Below are 17,430 nucleotides of genomic sequence, written 5' to 3' on the forward strand. Positions count from 1 at the left end.
TGCAACGCCAACCATTCAAAACAATCTTAAGGCTTGGATGCGTTTGTCGCAACACGTGACGTAATCCTGCGTGTATCTAATTATATTACAGAGGTTAGATAAAGTCACGTGATGCACAGGAATGGGACATCTAATAAGTTGGTGGCCCTAGGGTCTATGGACTCACTAAGTAGGCCTCTCTGGAGTGGAGACAGATGCTCAACTCACAATTCCAACAGGCCACACTGGTTTTCGGCAGCATTTCTGCGTTGAGGGTGGGCTCCATTAGCGTGACCAAAGGGAAGCAGAGCGACCCAGAAAGAAGGGGCAAAGGGCTTTCTCTGAGAGCGGCTAGACAAGAGGGCAGCAGACTAGTGCGTCAGTCGCAGACAGAGGAAGACCAGATCAAAGAATCACAGGGGCAACCTGCGTGACAGACAATGTATTAAAGCAACGTGGGTAGTTTGAAAGGACGAGAAGAAGAAAATAACCTGGCCGAGGGATAATACGTCAGGAACCCTGTCTGAGAAATGTTGACTTCCTTTTTTTATCTACATCAGATGGTAAGCGCATGAAATTTGTGTTGGAGACAGAGATTAGATGGGGAAGCAATGATACGATGGACAGTTTGATCATTTTACTGTGTAGCTTTGATTTTGCCGTGCAGCGGTGCAACTAAGAAACTAATGGCTTGAAAATAACCCCATGAACCCATAGAAAGGTGACTACAATTAGATTGATATTAAAAATAATTGACAAATATTTATATTTATATAGTAACGATAGCAGCATTATTCATACAGTATATATAAATATGGGATTAGGTTGGGGGTACACCAAGAATAAAATGATACATCTGCCTGGAACATAGAAACAAATCAACAGCAGTAATGTTTTTCAAAAATAAGATTGGATGAAGGACCACCACCTGCAGCTGAATCTTGTAAAAACAGAACTGCATGTTATTCCGGCCGACCCAAAGATTCATCACAACCTCTCCATTCAACTAGGCTCATCAACCATCAAACCTATCAGTACGGCCAGAAACCTGGGAGTGGTTATCGATGATCAGCTTAACTTAATGGATCATGTTGCCAGCACCTCGTCCTCTACAACATTAGGAAAATTAGACCTTTCCTGTCCGAGCATGCAATGCAAGTTCTTGTCCAGGCTCTTGTCCTGTCCAGACTGGACTATTGCAATGCGCTACTGGCTGGACTTTCAGCCTGCACAACCAAACCTCTACAGATGATACAGAATACAATGCCAAGATTGGTCTTCAATGAACCGAAGAGAGTACATGTCACTCCTCTCTTCATTAAGTTTCATTGGCTCACTATTGTCGCTATCATCAAATTCAAAGCTCTGCTCTTGGCCTACAAGACCCCACTGGTTCAGCACCCCCATATCTTCAGTCGCTAATACAGACTCACAGTATGTGCCTGCCAGATCCTTATGCTCTGAAACAGAACGACGTATTGTAGTTCCATCCCAAAACGGAAAAAAAACATCTCTCTTCCTTCAGAATCTTACCGATTAGTTCTGACTTCTATCTTTTTTCTGCTCTTTCTATCCTTTAGAAAAAAAATGCTTTGTATAGCCTACTGTGGAAGGCTTTATGAAACCAGTTTTACTGGGCTTATGCTTTTTGTCCTTATGTTGTGCCAATTGCTTGTATTGTTTACCTAATTTGTATAAAAGCGTCTGCTAAATGACTAAATGCAAATATATTTTTCAAAAATAAGATGTCAAGTGCAATTGGCTGGCAAAATATTAAACAGTTAACACTAAAAATACACAGAACAGCATGTGTGTCTTAAATGAAGCACCTAAACTAGTCAGATAGTTTGGAGACACCTGTGAGACATAAAATATCACACATAAGCACAGTCAGGAATCTAAATTTGTGGAGAGGAATTTGGATAGTACCAGCAGGAAGTAGTTGGTGAGACTGTAGAGAGTGGCTGAGAGAGTGAGGTGGCAGACAGGGAGAGTCTTCACAGACAGTTGTAGGGCTTAAGCATGGCGGACAGGGACTTGTCAAATGCAGCTGTTGTGGTCACTGATTGATAGAGTCTGTATTCCAGCCTGAACCTGAAACAGCTCACACAGTGGCTTGAAAAAGGGTGTGTCGCCTTTTCAAACAACAAAATTAACAAAATAATCTGAAAAAACTAAATGGAACATAGTGCCTAAGCAGTATAACAAACTCAAACATTTTGTTTGGGAAAACATTCCAGTCATGTATCAACCATGATGTTGGTACGAAAGACTAGAGATTTCTAAGACTAAGAAATGGCCGTTTAACAAATGTCTAATCATTGGAAAATGGCTTAATAATTAGAAAGCACTTTATCATTTGAATTGAATATTACCTTTTTATTTTTTCTGAATTGTTCTTAAAATGTCTTATTGATGATTTAAATTGTGTTATTTTTTATTAATTTGTGGAAATTGCTATTTCTTTTACATTTTCAGATTTAACATGACTGTTGGATCTTATATATCTTATTTATATGTGCATTTGTGTGCGACTCTTTATAAATCTGTAAATTCATCATAAATATTCATATATTGAGCCATAATTACAAATGACATGTATAAAAGCTTTTAAGATCATTAATGTATATATATTTATATATATATATTTCACACCACATTGCAAAACAGTCCCAAAAGCTTATTACTATTACAAACTATGGTAAAAATCTGATATCCTTAAAGGACTGTGGTTCACCATCTCCCAAGGTAGCATATGTGTGGCCCTTAACCTAAGGGTTACAGATATGTCTGTTAAGTCATCAAAACATGCGTCTCTGTCTCCAGTGGGTTATAAAACATCTACGAGTGAGAGGTCCAAAAAAATTCCTTAGCAAACAACACTTCAAACCCACTTTCCACTTTGAAGTTTGATTGAATCATATCCTGCCAGGTTGCACCTCCTCTTCCAAAAGGCGGATGAGTTGACTGAAACTCTCCTTCACTGCCTCCATGTTGTTTGTTGTGCTGCCGGTGAGTATCCATCTCCTCCCTCGTGCCAGAGGCTGCAATTCAAAGTACTCCTGTATCTGGAAAAAAGGAATAATTGTTTAATTATTAAAGTTCTCTAAACGTGGAAATTAAAATCAAAACTGCTTGCAATAAAGGGAGAGTTTACATGAAAATGAAAATTCTGTTATCGTTTACGTCTTGCTCTGAAGTTGACCCAAAAATGAATTGCCGTCTAAAACTCGGCCAATCTTTGATTAATCAATACGAAACTTTGTACTTGTCATCAACATCTCGGACTGTAGGTCTGTGCCAAATTTGGGAACAGAGCCACCTATGGGTCGCGAGATTCTAAAAATGGCTCTTTTTGCTCATAACTTTGGATATGTTTGTCGTGATCTCAGTGTCTACGGGTTCCTCGGGTCATGCCGGATCGTTTTATTACCTTCCCGCCATTTTGAATTATGTCATAAATCGTAATATCTTTTGAATCGTATAACATATCCAAATTTGGTACGTGCCATTAAATTTCAGTCCCGGATATATAAGTGTGGTTTCAAGACAGCGCCATGAGATAATATAATTGCTTATAACTCTTGTACGCTTTGTCTAAAATTTGTTTTCTGACGGTCATTATTTTTGCCTGTCCATGTTGATTCCATTGATGCCTCATTTGTCTTTTTCTAACATTCGCGTCATAACTTATTGTAAAGCATATGAAAAACGTATTTGACAAATGTGTCAAATTTCTTTCCAAGCTCCGCTCGTATGTTCTTTGGACAGAGCTGCACAGAAATGCCCAGACTATCTTTTTTTGTTGGGAAATTTTTGAGAAATACCTCTGCAAAGTTGATTGTGCCTGTGACATTGTCGCTTTCTCGTATTCTGATCGTATGTAACGTGTTGTGTATAACTGTACAAAAATATATTCTTGCGTTAATTGCCCTTTCTGATATGTTTCTTTTGTACATTGTATTTCGGTCAATTTTGCTCTACTCCCTCATTTCAGCCCCTTTGGGGATTGGCCCGTGTCAATGTTTGAAACTCTGAAAGCTCTCCTCGGGATCCTAGGTCAAGCACATCAACTGAGTAGCACAACCAGGTAAGGTGCTGGATTCAAATCTTGTGTTGTGCATTTCTATAGAAAATGATATTCTTGTTTTCATTGTCACGTCTGACATCTCTTTGTCCTGTTCACTGTATACGTGCTACTTTTGCTCTACTGTCTAACTCAGCCCCTTCTGGGATTGGCCTTTATCGATGTTTGAAGCTCAGAAAGCTGTCCTCGGCAGGCAGGGTGCATTAAGTCAACTGAGAGGCTCAACCTAATAAGGGCACGCCCTGGGAAAGGGGGCAAGGTTGATGATTCGAATCCCGAGAGGCATGTGTGTTGCTTGTATATATAATGTATGCATTGTGATTTCATTCTTGACTGTTTTATACACAATCAGTTTTTCACGTATATATTGTTCTTATGGTTTTGCACTGTCATAGCTACAACTTTGGTTATCGAACATATCCTCTCTATCATCTTTGCTCTGCAGCCCTGCCGTGGGATGTCGGCTCAGTGGCGTGACTAACGTGCAGTGTTTGGGGTCAGAGTTTTGAAACTGGCTGTGGGTGAGTTCTGTGCTTGTGTGTAAATTGTGCGCTTTGAATTTGTTTTCACGTGTCCCTTTTTTGATCAAATATTTTCCTTTTTTTGCGCTGCGCTCGCGGCGCCTTCGAGGGCTTGGCCCCGTATCGCTGCTTGCAGCTATAAGTGATTAAATCTTTCAATTGACATCCCTAATTATATGACAATAAAGACTCTTTAATTATAAATAGTTTGGCATTATTAATTTTTTTATGTTCACCAAGTCAAAGGGTTTATTATCTGCTCATTAGGCCACAATGTTTCTCACAGAACATAAGAGTAAATGTCTATAATGTGAGGTCAATGTGCAGCAGGGAAACTATGCAGATTTCATTAACATGTTCTTGGCATCCTCAAAACTGTTAGTAACATCAGATTAAGAAGATCATATGTCAAAGCCTTGTCCTATGTGCTTGATTACACTTTTTTGTCAGCACCTCATTATTACCACAAGCAGATCAGAACCATCTGTTTAATCTGTTGGAGCTTTTTCATACACTTCGGCTCAACAGACACAATACAAATCTATGATAAGTGATAGGTACATTTTTTTGTTGTCATTTGTGATAAGAACTATTTAGGAAAATATGTTTTGCATGTGACCCAAAATGACAATTGCATTTACAGAGTAGCCACATACAGTAGTTAAACACATTCTGATCTGTAGATAATTCAGTAAAGAAACCCAAGTACAAAAAACATCACATTGAGATTATTTTTTCCTGATAGATAACATATGATCTGAGATATCCACATCCACATAGATACTCATCGATCGTCCATCAATTACCTTCCTCAAAGCAAAATAAATAGAGCACCATGTCTCTAACCAAATTAGATAATATGCAAAGCGTTCATTGATAATGGCACAGACAAAGAACAACAGTCTATGAGCCAGATAATGACAGACCAAACATTCTGTTGCTATGAAACAGAAGAAACTACATTGTATCAGAATCTCTAAGCATAATTGACACTCACTGATAGTCAAATTATAACAAGTCTAGCAACACCAAAATGTTCCAAGATCGAATAAAACTCTGTTATATAATTTGTATTTTGGCCATTGGAGTCATGCAACAATAACAGCCACAGTTCAAAGATTTGCCATTGCCGTGTAAAACAGGAATGTAACTGTGCCATGATGGGATTTATTAGTGTCTGCTGTTTCGTGAAGGCCTACTTCACTGAGTCAAAAGATTGCGTCTCGTCTTTCCTCCCGCCGAGTCTTTAGGGGGCATTGAGCTGTGGCTGGATCGCAGTGTAACAGGAGTTTAATGACAGATTAGGTCACATCAGCGGGCGTTAGCCCTGAGGCCGGACCGACCCAAACAGTGTTAACAAATCCGTCTTGGTAAACGGAGCTGCCCCAGGCCTGCACCGAGACAGTCTTCCTGCTGGCTTGCCAGTCTGCCCGTCTGTCTGAGGCAGGCCCCCTTCTGGAGAATACCAGGTTTGCACTTGCGTGAAAAACCTCACTGGTGTATCTTCTAGGTCACAAACAACAATGCAATGAAGCACTATGCCACCCTCTCTGTTCTCTGATATTTCTAATCAGTAAGGCAAATTTGAGTGCTATGAAAATACATTTGAATTGAAAAAACAAATGTTACAATCATTTTACCAAAAAACAATACAGGTTTGGAAAAACTTGGGGGAGTACTTCATGATAGAATTTACAGTGACAGAGAACAACAATCATTAACATTTTAGCTGGGCTTGTTGTCTTAACAGCTAGCTAGTGCAAAAACATGCTAATTTGTCAAAATGTTAATCTGCAGATGATTTAAAAAGATGGTTGTTCTAGGCTAGTGACTAAATATGGGGTGAGGAGTCAGGAGGGGTCGCAAAATATTGCTTTTCTCCTCAGAAAACATAACAATAAACATAACATAAATGCACAAATACGCATCCCGAGTTGAAAAGCATACACAAGCTTGAACTTTCTGTCCCATCTATAGGCTGATATGACACAATCGGTGGCATGTGAGAGCAGCGCATTGATTGGCTGTCTGGGAAGCCAGACATGGCATGAGCTGAATGGGGTGGCTGGGCTGCACAAGTGGGCTAATGGCCAGCAGCCGAACTATAATTCCCCATGTTGCTACCGAGCCAGGGGAAGCTGCACTGGATCTCATCCTGCACTGGAATGCCCGTGAACACGAATTACATTCTCACCATTATTTATGTAGTTAACACTCAGCTGCAGATATGAATGTCGTTTCATATCCATATCCGGGGCTTTAACAAGGCAATTCAGGTTACAAGGCATTCTCTTGGGCGCGATGGATAAATTCCACATGGGTTTTGCAGACCGCAAAACTCTCTGGTTACTTGCCCAAGCAAACAGGCACTAGACCATTTCACAGCATCAGTCAGAGTTAAATGAACATAAATGGGTTCATATGTTGTGCTGTGTTTGGATAGGACTGCACGGTATTGTAGATTACAATAAAACGACTGGGGCCATAAGACTGCCAGAGGAAAATGAATATCTGTTAAATTCCACACCTTTAAAATGGATAATAGATATATCAGCTTGAAAAATATCATGTTAAATTAAATGATCAAAAATGGTTTTGTTCTTTTTCAAATTCTGACACATATCAGTCCGTTTCTCCAATTCATTGAAGCGCCATAAAGGGCTTAAAAACTGTCATTCGAGACAAATGTTTGTACTGTTTCTGTGTGGTTAGACAGCACTCTGTGATTGTTACATTAGACAGAAAGTCCCCATTGAAGAACATAACCAGGGATCACCTTGGGTGTATAAGGGCGTGCTCAGATATCAGAAAAAGCCAATTACTCTGAATGACAAGTTTTCCCCTGCAGATATCAGTCAGCTGTGGAGAACACACTTGAAAGAAATGTCTAGATATCGCCAGATGCACTTACCATGAAATTGAGCCGGTCTCACTTGTTTTTTTCAATGTCTAAAGAGCCTGCAGTTCTGTACTAGGCAATGCACACGTCTTTCAAAAAGGTCCCGCAAAATATCGCTTACAGACAATATCTAATGCGTTGGGTGCATTCAAAACGAAACAAATACCTGAAACTTGGAGCAAGATCTCCTATTCGTAGGTCTGTTCTTTTTTCAAGGTTAACATGTAAAAACACTTTACACAGAATGTATACAAACTGGCCCACTTTCTTCACATTGTCTGTAGGTAACTAATACATTGAGCCTTAATATGCTTTTGCATTCAATAACATCCTGCTTACAAATAATACATAGTTACACGTAGGCCTACGTAAACATACTTGCTCGGAACTGTTGCGTATGCAAAGTGCTAAAAAAGTCGACCCGAATTAAGTTTGCTCTTCCTCGTAAATGAGTTTACTCATTTGCTCATTTCAAAACTCATAATATGCCCACCAGACAGAGAAGAGCAATTCAAACAGTCTGTACTAAGGTCCTATTTACACTGATCCGATCACAAGTGGTCAGACCAAAATGTTACTATTTACACCTGTTTCCAAATGTGTCTCCTGCCATCATTTGTGATTTTAAAGGGTCTCTCAGACTATTTTCACATTGACTATGTTTAAATGCGCACCAAAAATGTGATTATTTCCAATAATCAGATAAAGGACCGTATTAAAGTCTTAATATATTATTTATAATATAATAAATGCAAAACAATGTTATGAGGATATCATTTATGCTTACCATAATGGTTATTAACCTTATGGAGCATTCTGTCATTGCTTTATTGATGAAAGTAGTCCAGCTCTGTATCTATGTATTGCCATTTTGCAAAACAACACAGCAAACTCCTTCATGTTGTTTTTACAGTAGACATACCAATGCAACGTCATCGCCATTAAACCCAACACAGATATTCCTGAAAATGACAGTGTCACAAGCTAAATCTGATCTAAACAGTTACGAAACAGTGTGGGCAGTCAGTCGATGAGATTCCACCGAATACACAAATAATCAGACAGTGAGAACATTGTCTATTTTTATACATACAACATACATACATGACTCAGACAACATGCATTAGTCAGGATGTAAGTATATTATTGCTTGTTAGTATATAAGACTATACAGTTGGCAAAAAGCAATATGTGACCACAAAACCAGTCATAAGGGTCAAATTTTTTATGATTGAGATTGATATATCATATTATTTTAAAGGTAAACAACTAAGCTTTCCGTTGATTTATGGTTTGTAAGGATAGGACAATATTTGTTGAGATACAACTTTAAAAAATCTGAGGGTGCACAAAAAATCGAGTTTAAAGTGTCCATTAGAGATGCTGTTGCTGAGAAACAAAAAAGGTTCATTTTAACGCTCTCTATAGGCTTAGCACTGTAATGACATTATAGTGAGTAGAAGAACCCAAAAGCAGATAATCTAAGCTTTACATATACCAAACCTGAGTAGGTAACTCCCCCGAAGTTTGTAGCCATGTTTCCCACCCTTTTGCTGCAAAAATAAAGTTAGTATATATTTATGGTAGGAAATTTACAAAATATCTTCATGAAACGTGATTTCCACTTGATTTCCTAATGATTTTTGGCATAAAAGAATACAATGTTTTGTTGGCTTTCGCTTAAAATATACCAGGGTCACATGTCAAATCAGTTTGTTTACATGCAGTCTTCATGCATTTGTCTAACGCACTTTTGCATACCTAAGAACATCCTTTTTTAATGTTCGTTTTTTTGCCCCAAAGCATTGGAATTGGATGCAGCTTTATAAATTTGGTGGGATGCCTAGGTAGGTCCCAAAATCCCAGCAAGAGGAGAGTAAGCAGCCCTAGCCAAGATCAATAAACCCCGAAGCTGCATTGGAACACTGCCAGGGTCTTGCTGGGCAACAAATGAAGACTTTAAGCAGCGCTGTGCCGTCCTGGCTGGAGATTTACTGTCTTGTGCCGCTCAGACGGGAGAGTAGATTCCCAAAAAGCACAGCCCTGTCAAAGAGTTCAAAGGAGACCGATTCTCCCCTCACTCTCTTCTAAAAGCCAACTGACCAGTGCCAGATCAGAGGCGTCCTCCTGAGCATCATAAATCCACACGGCACAGGGACACTTACCACTGTCCTTTCCAAGCCTTCAGAACAATGCTATTGCACTTAAAACCCAAGGACTGTGATAATGTACTTTCCATATAGGCAGGAACTACAAATGCATATAAAAGATGTCTGCGATACATTCCCACTTGGACAGAGAAAAGCTTGACCTCTCTTTCTTTATTTTTACAGCCCTTATTGTTTTTATTTATCTTTTCAGCTTTATTTTCAGCGGGACCGAATGGAAGCTGCCGGCTGCTGTTTTAGTGAACTAACAGATTTCACTTGTTTCAAAGACATTGGAGGACCACCATTAACTGTACATAAAAACTAAAAACGTTAACCACTACATCCAGTACAGTGTGTTCTTTTCCAATGATGGACATCCACATCGGTCTGTGATCTGTTGCCGCCGCAAGTAAACCGTTATAAAACTGAAATAATGCTGGGCAAACATGCTCTGTTTGTAGAAGCGGAAACTCTCTCAGACTGGATTAGCACATAATTGTCAGGACCAATGACTGGGCCTCAACCCTCAGCACCATTCGTGAACACCCAGAAGGGAAACGCAGGGCACGACTATGTGTGTCTGGATTTACTACAGATTTATAGTAACTAATTTCATTAAGGGCTGGGAAAATCTCCCCAATAACTAACATCTGGATCGAGCGGTCTGAATGGGCAAGCTGGCAGCCATCACATCCAGAATCAATGTGTGTGCACCATCCACAAACCAGCTCTCTCCCTTGGAGGCTGAAGGAGGTCTGGTGCAGTGGCACAGCAGACCACACAGTTGGGCTCAGGGGCCTGTTAATGGAGCGAAACACCTCCCACCGAGAATCTCCCCATTCCCTTTCCTAGTCTACCAATTTTTACTTTCCCAGCTTTGACAGGTGAACCACAAGAGAGGAACAGCAGAGTGCCTCTCAACACACACAGCTTGTAGAGAATCAAAGAGAGCCCCTCAAAATGATTTAAAACACACTCTGAGATCAGGCCCCCACCCTTTTCCTGTACCTAGCATCCTGGGACCTCAATCTCATTTTTTTTAGGGGGGTGAAATGTTTTTCTCCTTGCATGCCCTCACTGTAGTCCATGGCATGACAAAGTCAAGAGAGAGACGTAAGGAGAAGCAGAGATTGGGGGAGGGGGTGGATGGGTAAAATGAAAACAGAAGTAGTAAGTACATGGATATTGAGAAGATCGCAAAAAACACCTTTTCTCTCAATAATTCAAATCAGATCTAATTGTGGATTTCATATATGATTATGTTCCAGAAACACTGGGAAGCGGAGGACTGATTTATTTCACATAGTGAGGGACCATCACAACCTGTTTATATTGTTTTCCAGAACATATTAAGTCACTTCATCTACACTTAAGTCCTGAAGCCAAGTATAAGCATCTCATCTTCCATCTATGCTTCTGAGGTCTGTTTCTGGTTTGTAAATTTGTCATATCTGTGCACTGGGTCAAAAACACAAGTTGTCAACACATACCAAGTTATTGAAACCATACCACATGACATAACTACACTTCGGTCACAAAGAATCAGACCGACAAGGCAAATCAAACAGTTTACATTTTTTCATTTTTCATTTGGCAGACACTTTTATCCTAAGCGACTTACAAATGAGGAAGCGTTTAACAGTTGCCTCAAGAGCATACAATAAGCACAGTATACAAATTTAAAGAAAGTTATGTTCCTGTGGAACATTGCATCAGCAGTGCAAAATGTGTTGAGAGTTTGATTCCCATTAAACACATTCTGATCAAATGTACTGTTTGAAGTTGCCTGCCATAAAGATACACTGTAAAAAAATGGATAAAGTACTTGCAGAAAATTACCTTTACATTTTCTTGCATTTCCGTCAATGCTAATTCTAGAAAATTCCTTCATATTAATACAGTAAATGAAAAAAAAACAGTAAATGCAGTAAATGAAAATTGAAAAAATTATATTGTGATTATAATTTAATGAATTGGCAATTGGCTCCTTAATATTTATATTAAAGGAACTGTTCACCCAATAAAAATTGTGTCTTCATTTACTCACCCATGAGTTGTTTTAAATCTGTATAAATGTCTTTGTTCTGATGGACACAGAGAAATATATTTGAAGAATGCTTGTAACCAAACCGTTCTTGGCCATTGACTACCATAGTAGAAAAAAAATGTTTTAGAAATGTCTTTGTTCTGTTGGAGAATGTTGGAAAGCAAACTGTTCTGGGGCACTTCTGACTACCATTGTCATTTTTTCTACTGTGGTAATCAATGGTGACCAAGAGCTCTGTGTTCGTCAGAACAAAGACATTTATACAGATTTGGGTGACATAATTAAAGCTGTGTTTTTACAATATTTAAAATATGAACTAACACCCTGCGTGGACTATCTTTAAATCATTTGTCTGCCTGTATAATACCTGCAAATCCAAATTTAAGCACAGACATGCTACTACAAGGGTTGAATTAACCCTAAAGCCATTAATGTGCAGTTAAAGGGGTGATTTAAATCAGTTTACACCTCACAAGCAGCCAGTGAACTTATTGCTAATATCCTCTTCAACCTTATTCACTCCAACTCAGGCATTTAGCAGAATACAAAAAAGCCACGGCGATGCCTTTTGAAACCTTCCACTATTCAGACTCACAAAAAAATCATTTGCATTTTAAGAACCCCCATGCCCAACAGAAACAAATGCTTCCCTTAAACATATAATTTGTCACTTTGGTTGTTCTTCAAACAGAAAATAACCAATAGAAAATCTGGGAGAGAGCCCAGATTCCCAGCTTTGATCCCCATGACTCAGCAGTTAACTGGGGGTCAGGTCAGACGTGAATGGGCTTCCGGAAGTCTTGCCGTACCCCGCAGCAGCCAGTCTTCTGACCTCGCCTGCCGGCTGGACAATGAAGAGGCGTTGACCACAATGTGTGCCCGGTTTTTAAATACAGGCGCGGCACTGAATAGAAATCGTTGACTGAATGGAGTCTCTTCCAGTCGTGGTGAGGACCTTGATGGGTCAAGGTTCATCCTTATCCAACGTAGAAGTGTGGGAAAAGCAAGTTGGGATGCCCACACAGCTTGCTGGGTGCCCCTCGTGATAAGACCTAACCCAGAGGTGGGCTGACCAGTAACCAAATATGACAAAAGGTTGACAAAAGGATGGCTGGCTGAAAACCCCAAAAAGAAAAACAAAGCTATATCAGACCTGTATGAAGATCTGTAGAAAGCAATGCTATAATGAGAGATGCCACACACCTTATTATACAGAATTAAGCTAAAAACCATGAAAAGATGAAAAAATAACTGTATAATACATTGTCTACTGCAGTGTTCAAAGGTGATGTCAAACTTGAGTTTTTTTCTGTTTATTCAAAAACATGATTAAAGATGCATTAAATTTTCTGCATGCATGTTGCATCGTTGTGTTTGGAGGGTAAACTGAAGCTCAGGTGGGAGAATACAAGGAGGCATGGCAGAAAATACACAGCACATGTACAAAGCTTAAAGAATCAAGGCCCAGGATTATGGCCAAAAGAGTGGATCAACAAATATTAATAACTGATAAAACTGTAGTTAATTAATGATTTATTTCCTGTTAATGTAGATATTTTTGCCTTTTAGCCAAATAATTTTTAGATTTGAACAAACAACATTTCCCTTTCCTGTATTATAATGCAATTTCGCCATGAGAAGAGAATCACGTCAACTACGTTGACACCAATGGAACAGTTTTTTTCAAAGCAATGGCAGTTCATGAAGGCCCTCCAGCTATATAAACGTATCTTAACATATCAAATTCAACCGAATTCATCATAATAAAAATCCTACTTTTTTAAAATATGTTTTTCTGTCCTATTGTGAGTGGCAATTTTAGAGGAAAATAAAGTGACTTTGAATTATGAATGAATTTTGCACTCTTGTAAACTATTTTGAGCACTAGTAGTAAATGAATCATTCGTTTTATAGTATTAATGGTGATGATAGGGCACAAGTCACATACACAACACAGTAATAAGATCACAGTTGGTCAGAACAGGCAAAATAAATGAGCAAAAGTGATAACCTTTCTGCGCTTATTTATATTTTATAATACTTAATGGATGCAGATTTATTATCAATTTTTAAACTCTTACCCATCTGCCTGGGGGGAGGCAAATTCATGTATATGTAATAACAACATTACATTTTAATGGTTATATCCTGACCATACAAAGTATGATAGAAAACTAATGTTATACATGCTTTAAAGCAACAACGAGCAGTTTTGTTGTATGGTCACCCCATGTGGTTGATAAGCGCAATTGTCTGATACTTGTGGCGTAAATACTGTCGCAAAGTCTTTGTTCACATGAATTACACAAATTTGTGACAAGAAAATATTATCTCTCAGCTTCCTTACGGCTATATATTGTGAACCGGTGGTGCACCAATGAACAACTTGAACACACCCTAATAACAAATAAGCTCAAAAGTACAGGAGTGTAAGAAAAATGTACATAGAACACTTACAAATCCTGTAGCAGGACCGCTAGGTCTCCATCAGTTTTACAACCCGTTGCCTCTTTCAGCTCGTGGCACAGAGTGTAAGCCCGTCCGACAATGATTCGTGAGCACTCTCTCTCATTCGTTTCTTCGGTTCCTCCTACAAAACACTCTTTGTTTTTTTTGCAGGCTCTGCCATGGTGATGGTTTGGAGACTTGCGTTGAACTAGATGGTCTCATCTTATTGTTAGATGTTGGCTACCCTCAGCCAGGCTATTAGTGAAACATGACGTATGCCGCAAAGCAGGTGATGGGCGGGGCTTGGGATCCTACCGGCAAACCAAAGTTACAAGTGTGATTTCAGCCGATAGAGGGCTGTTTAGGTAGAAGCGGCAGTAAAATTTGTCCAGTTAAGAGTTGTCCTACCACTAAAATCATTTTAGAGAGATTATTTTAAGGTCGAAAAACGGCTTGTTGTTGCTTTAAATAAACTTCTGGGTATTTGCTTGTGGTCCTGGTTTCCTGGGGCCCTAAGCAGTTGCTTATCTCACTTATTGGTCAAGTCTGTTTGTTTGGTTGTTTGAGAGGGATAGCTGCGTTCCTCTTCTACCATTGGTAGGCGAACTTGTGGACTTAAATTGATATCAAGAAGCTTTTTTGAATGTAATCTTTTTAAGTTAATATTTTTCTCAGCAGCCAAACGGCTTAAGCCAGAGATCTGGCATGATATGGAAAACTTAATCCCTGCGTTAGTCGTTTAATGAACAAAAATAATTGAGAAATAAATAATTAATAGAAAAAGCATAACTTCATGGTACTCTTTGAAGGCTCCATGAATCATGTGACGGTCAAAGCATTTAAACTTTCCTTGTAGCGACTTTCTCTCTCAATGGCTCTGGGCTGAACAGAGCCGTTAATTACACCCCCAGTGAAAAACACAAGCCACACCCTCTATTTTGTCATTCATTATTGTTTCACTCAGTGTTCAGTGTTTTGTCCATTTCGTATCACATACCGCAGACCTTTATTTCCTATACCTTATATCTCATATCTGATGGTTTAATCTAACCTGAAGGGTCATTAAAAGCAACCTTTGGCCGCTACTTTACATACAGTCAATAAAAAATATTTCGATTCAAGTAGAACCTGACAAACTTGTCTCACTACTCCTTCACTGCAATTTGAATAAATGTAAGTGTCTTATTGTGGTTGCTACTGTAGATGCCTATGATTAGGGAAGATAGTCTACAACTAACTTGTCTTAGGTTGTCCGTGTAAGAATAAGACCTTATTCCCAGGATTTGCATTAGTGACTCCTCCTGCTGCTGACTGTGAAGCACATGACTCAATGGTTTTCTGGGTGTCCCACTTCTTAACACGAATGCAACAGCTAGACAAAAGCCAAACCTTTCAGTCTACATGCAAAATGTATATTCTCTCGCCCATCGTGGCCTTTTGTCAGTCTTCTGTAAGACCTTATTGTATTCCAGGTGAGCAAATGGTGTCTAATAGGCTCTTGACTTTTAGCATGAATTGAGGGTGTGCATGGTCATATTATGTGTATGTCATCATACACTATATTTGTATCTACTGTACAGTAAAGCTGTTATCCTGTATTTAAAGGAAGTATCTGCTGTATACCTGTCAGTCTAGGGGTTATGCACACTTGCCAGGACCTGCCTGTTGACATGCTTTGTTCTTATGGGCACAACATTTATATACCTTTAAATGGATGTGTTAAGACACCTCTTAAAACCACTACTTCCGCTCGAACAGGTAATGCTTTAGATGCGAACCGACCCATGAGCTGTCGTATTTAATGAACCAACAGCAGGGACCTGGACGTGGTCGCAACAGCTCTCTGGACTCTGTGTCTTTAATCTCATCACCTTGTTTGACCGCTGGCAAAAATATGGCTTAATAGGCCAGGCCCTCAAGCCATCTATGGGTGAAGAGGCTTTGTTGGGTCAGACATAGGTTTAAAGGTCTGGGAAATCTCACAAACACAACTTCATGTTGAATGAACATGCGACAATTGAGCAAATAACATGCCAGAATACATTTTGTGGAACTGCCACAATCGTCCCCATAAAAAAACACATCAAACAAACAGCAGTTCTGCGGTACATGCTTAAAGCATGCTGACACCAAAACTGTGGTCATGTTAATAGAGCTCACTCATTTAAGAGTCTAACACCTTATTAAAAGATGCAAACATCCGAGAGCACCAAGACAGGAAACAGTCTGGCTACACTCTTGTATGTGTATAATGTGTGTTTTCAAAACAAACAAATCCGATAAAGGGGTAAAAATACAGTCTTTTTACATTATCCTTTGATTAATTCTTTATAAAAACTGTTGTTTATGTGACTCAACTGGTAGAGTCAAGATCATGGGTTTAAGTCCCAAACAACACAAAATGTTGTAAAAACAATTTATATACTGAATGCACTTTTTTGACACACAAAAGAAGATATTTTTCGAAATTTCTCAGTGTTTTTTTTGGTCCACACAAGTGCATTGCCTTTCTCTTGCTTCAAGCAGATGATATTAATTTCAATTATGTACACTTTTTTTTACAGAAATGTATGGTATTATTTTACAGAAAGAAAGTGAAAAAAGACAATAAATGGCAAATCTACGAGCATGGTGTAAAGATTATGTCATTTATTTTATATTTTTTCTGCCCCACAGCTACTGGGACATTACCAGTTTTTACAGCGTAGATACAGTATTTGATGTAAAAGGTTCTCTTGACGGATCAAACATGATCTAAATGTAACTATTTTAAGTGGTAGTTTGAGGCGGTAATGATACACAGTATGAATCATACATAATGTATGTTCATTAGTAAGAGAAATAATGAAGCCCCACCCCTAAACTCGAAAGCAGATACCTCGTAAAAAAGGTATGAATTGTCATGACATTGTGTTGGAATGTGACAAACAGCTACAACAGAAAAATAACATAACACTTTGATGCAGCATTATGCTATTAGCACTTTTATGGCAGTGGAAGCAAATATAATTTAATGTGGCTTTTAATGTGGGTGTGGTGTAGGCCTACTTGGTAATGGTATGATAGACATGATTGACTGGATTACCTAATCTTTCCCGTATTTTCATTGGCTGAGGCCCGACATATATGAGAGTGTTTTGTTATTGAACGATGACCTCATTCAAAAATGGCTGCCAAAATACCTTTTTGGAAAATATCTTAATTATAGAGAGAGACCAACTTGGCTGCGAGCTCATCTTAGAGCACGTCCCGAAGCAGTCTCAAAAAGAAACGCCCCATGCAACAGCGTACTGAAATCT

At 39.0% G+C, this 17,430-nt stretch overlaps 1 protein-coding gene across 1 annotated transcript in view; it reads right to left on the reverse strand.

Annotated features, from left to right (window-relative positions):
- Nucleotides 1-2,628: 2,628 nt before the first annotated feature.
- Nucleotides 2,629-17,430, reverse strand: part of arl15a (ADP-ribosylation factor-like 15a) — an 81,995-nt gene continuing 67,193 nt past the window's right edge. Inside the window, exon 5 of the mRNA XM_056745868.1 lies at nucleotides 2,629-3,047. Within this exon, the coding sequence (XP_056601846.1) occupies nucleotides 2,898-3,047 (150 nt within the window). The 3' untranslated portion in view covers nucleotides 2,629-2,897. The remainder of the gene's footprint in view (nucleotides 3,048-17,430) is intronic.

The sequence above is a fragment of the Triplophysa dalaica genome, chromosome 4 (genome assembly GCF_015846415.1).
Source record: "Triplophysa dalaica isolate WHDGS20190420 chromosome 4, ASM1584641v1, whole genome shotgun sequence".
Classification (NCBI taxonomy): domain Eukaryota; kingdom Metazoa; phylum Chordata; class Actinopteri; order Cypriniformes; family Nemacheilidae; genus Triplophysa; species Triplophysa dalaica.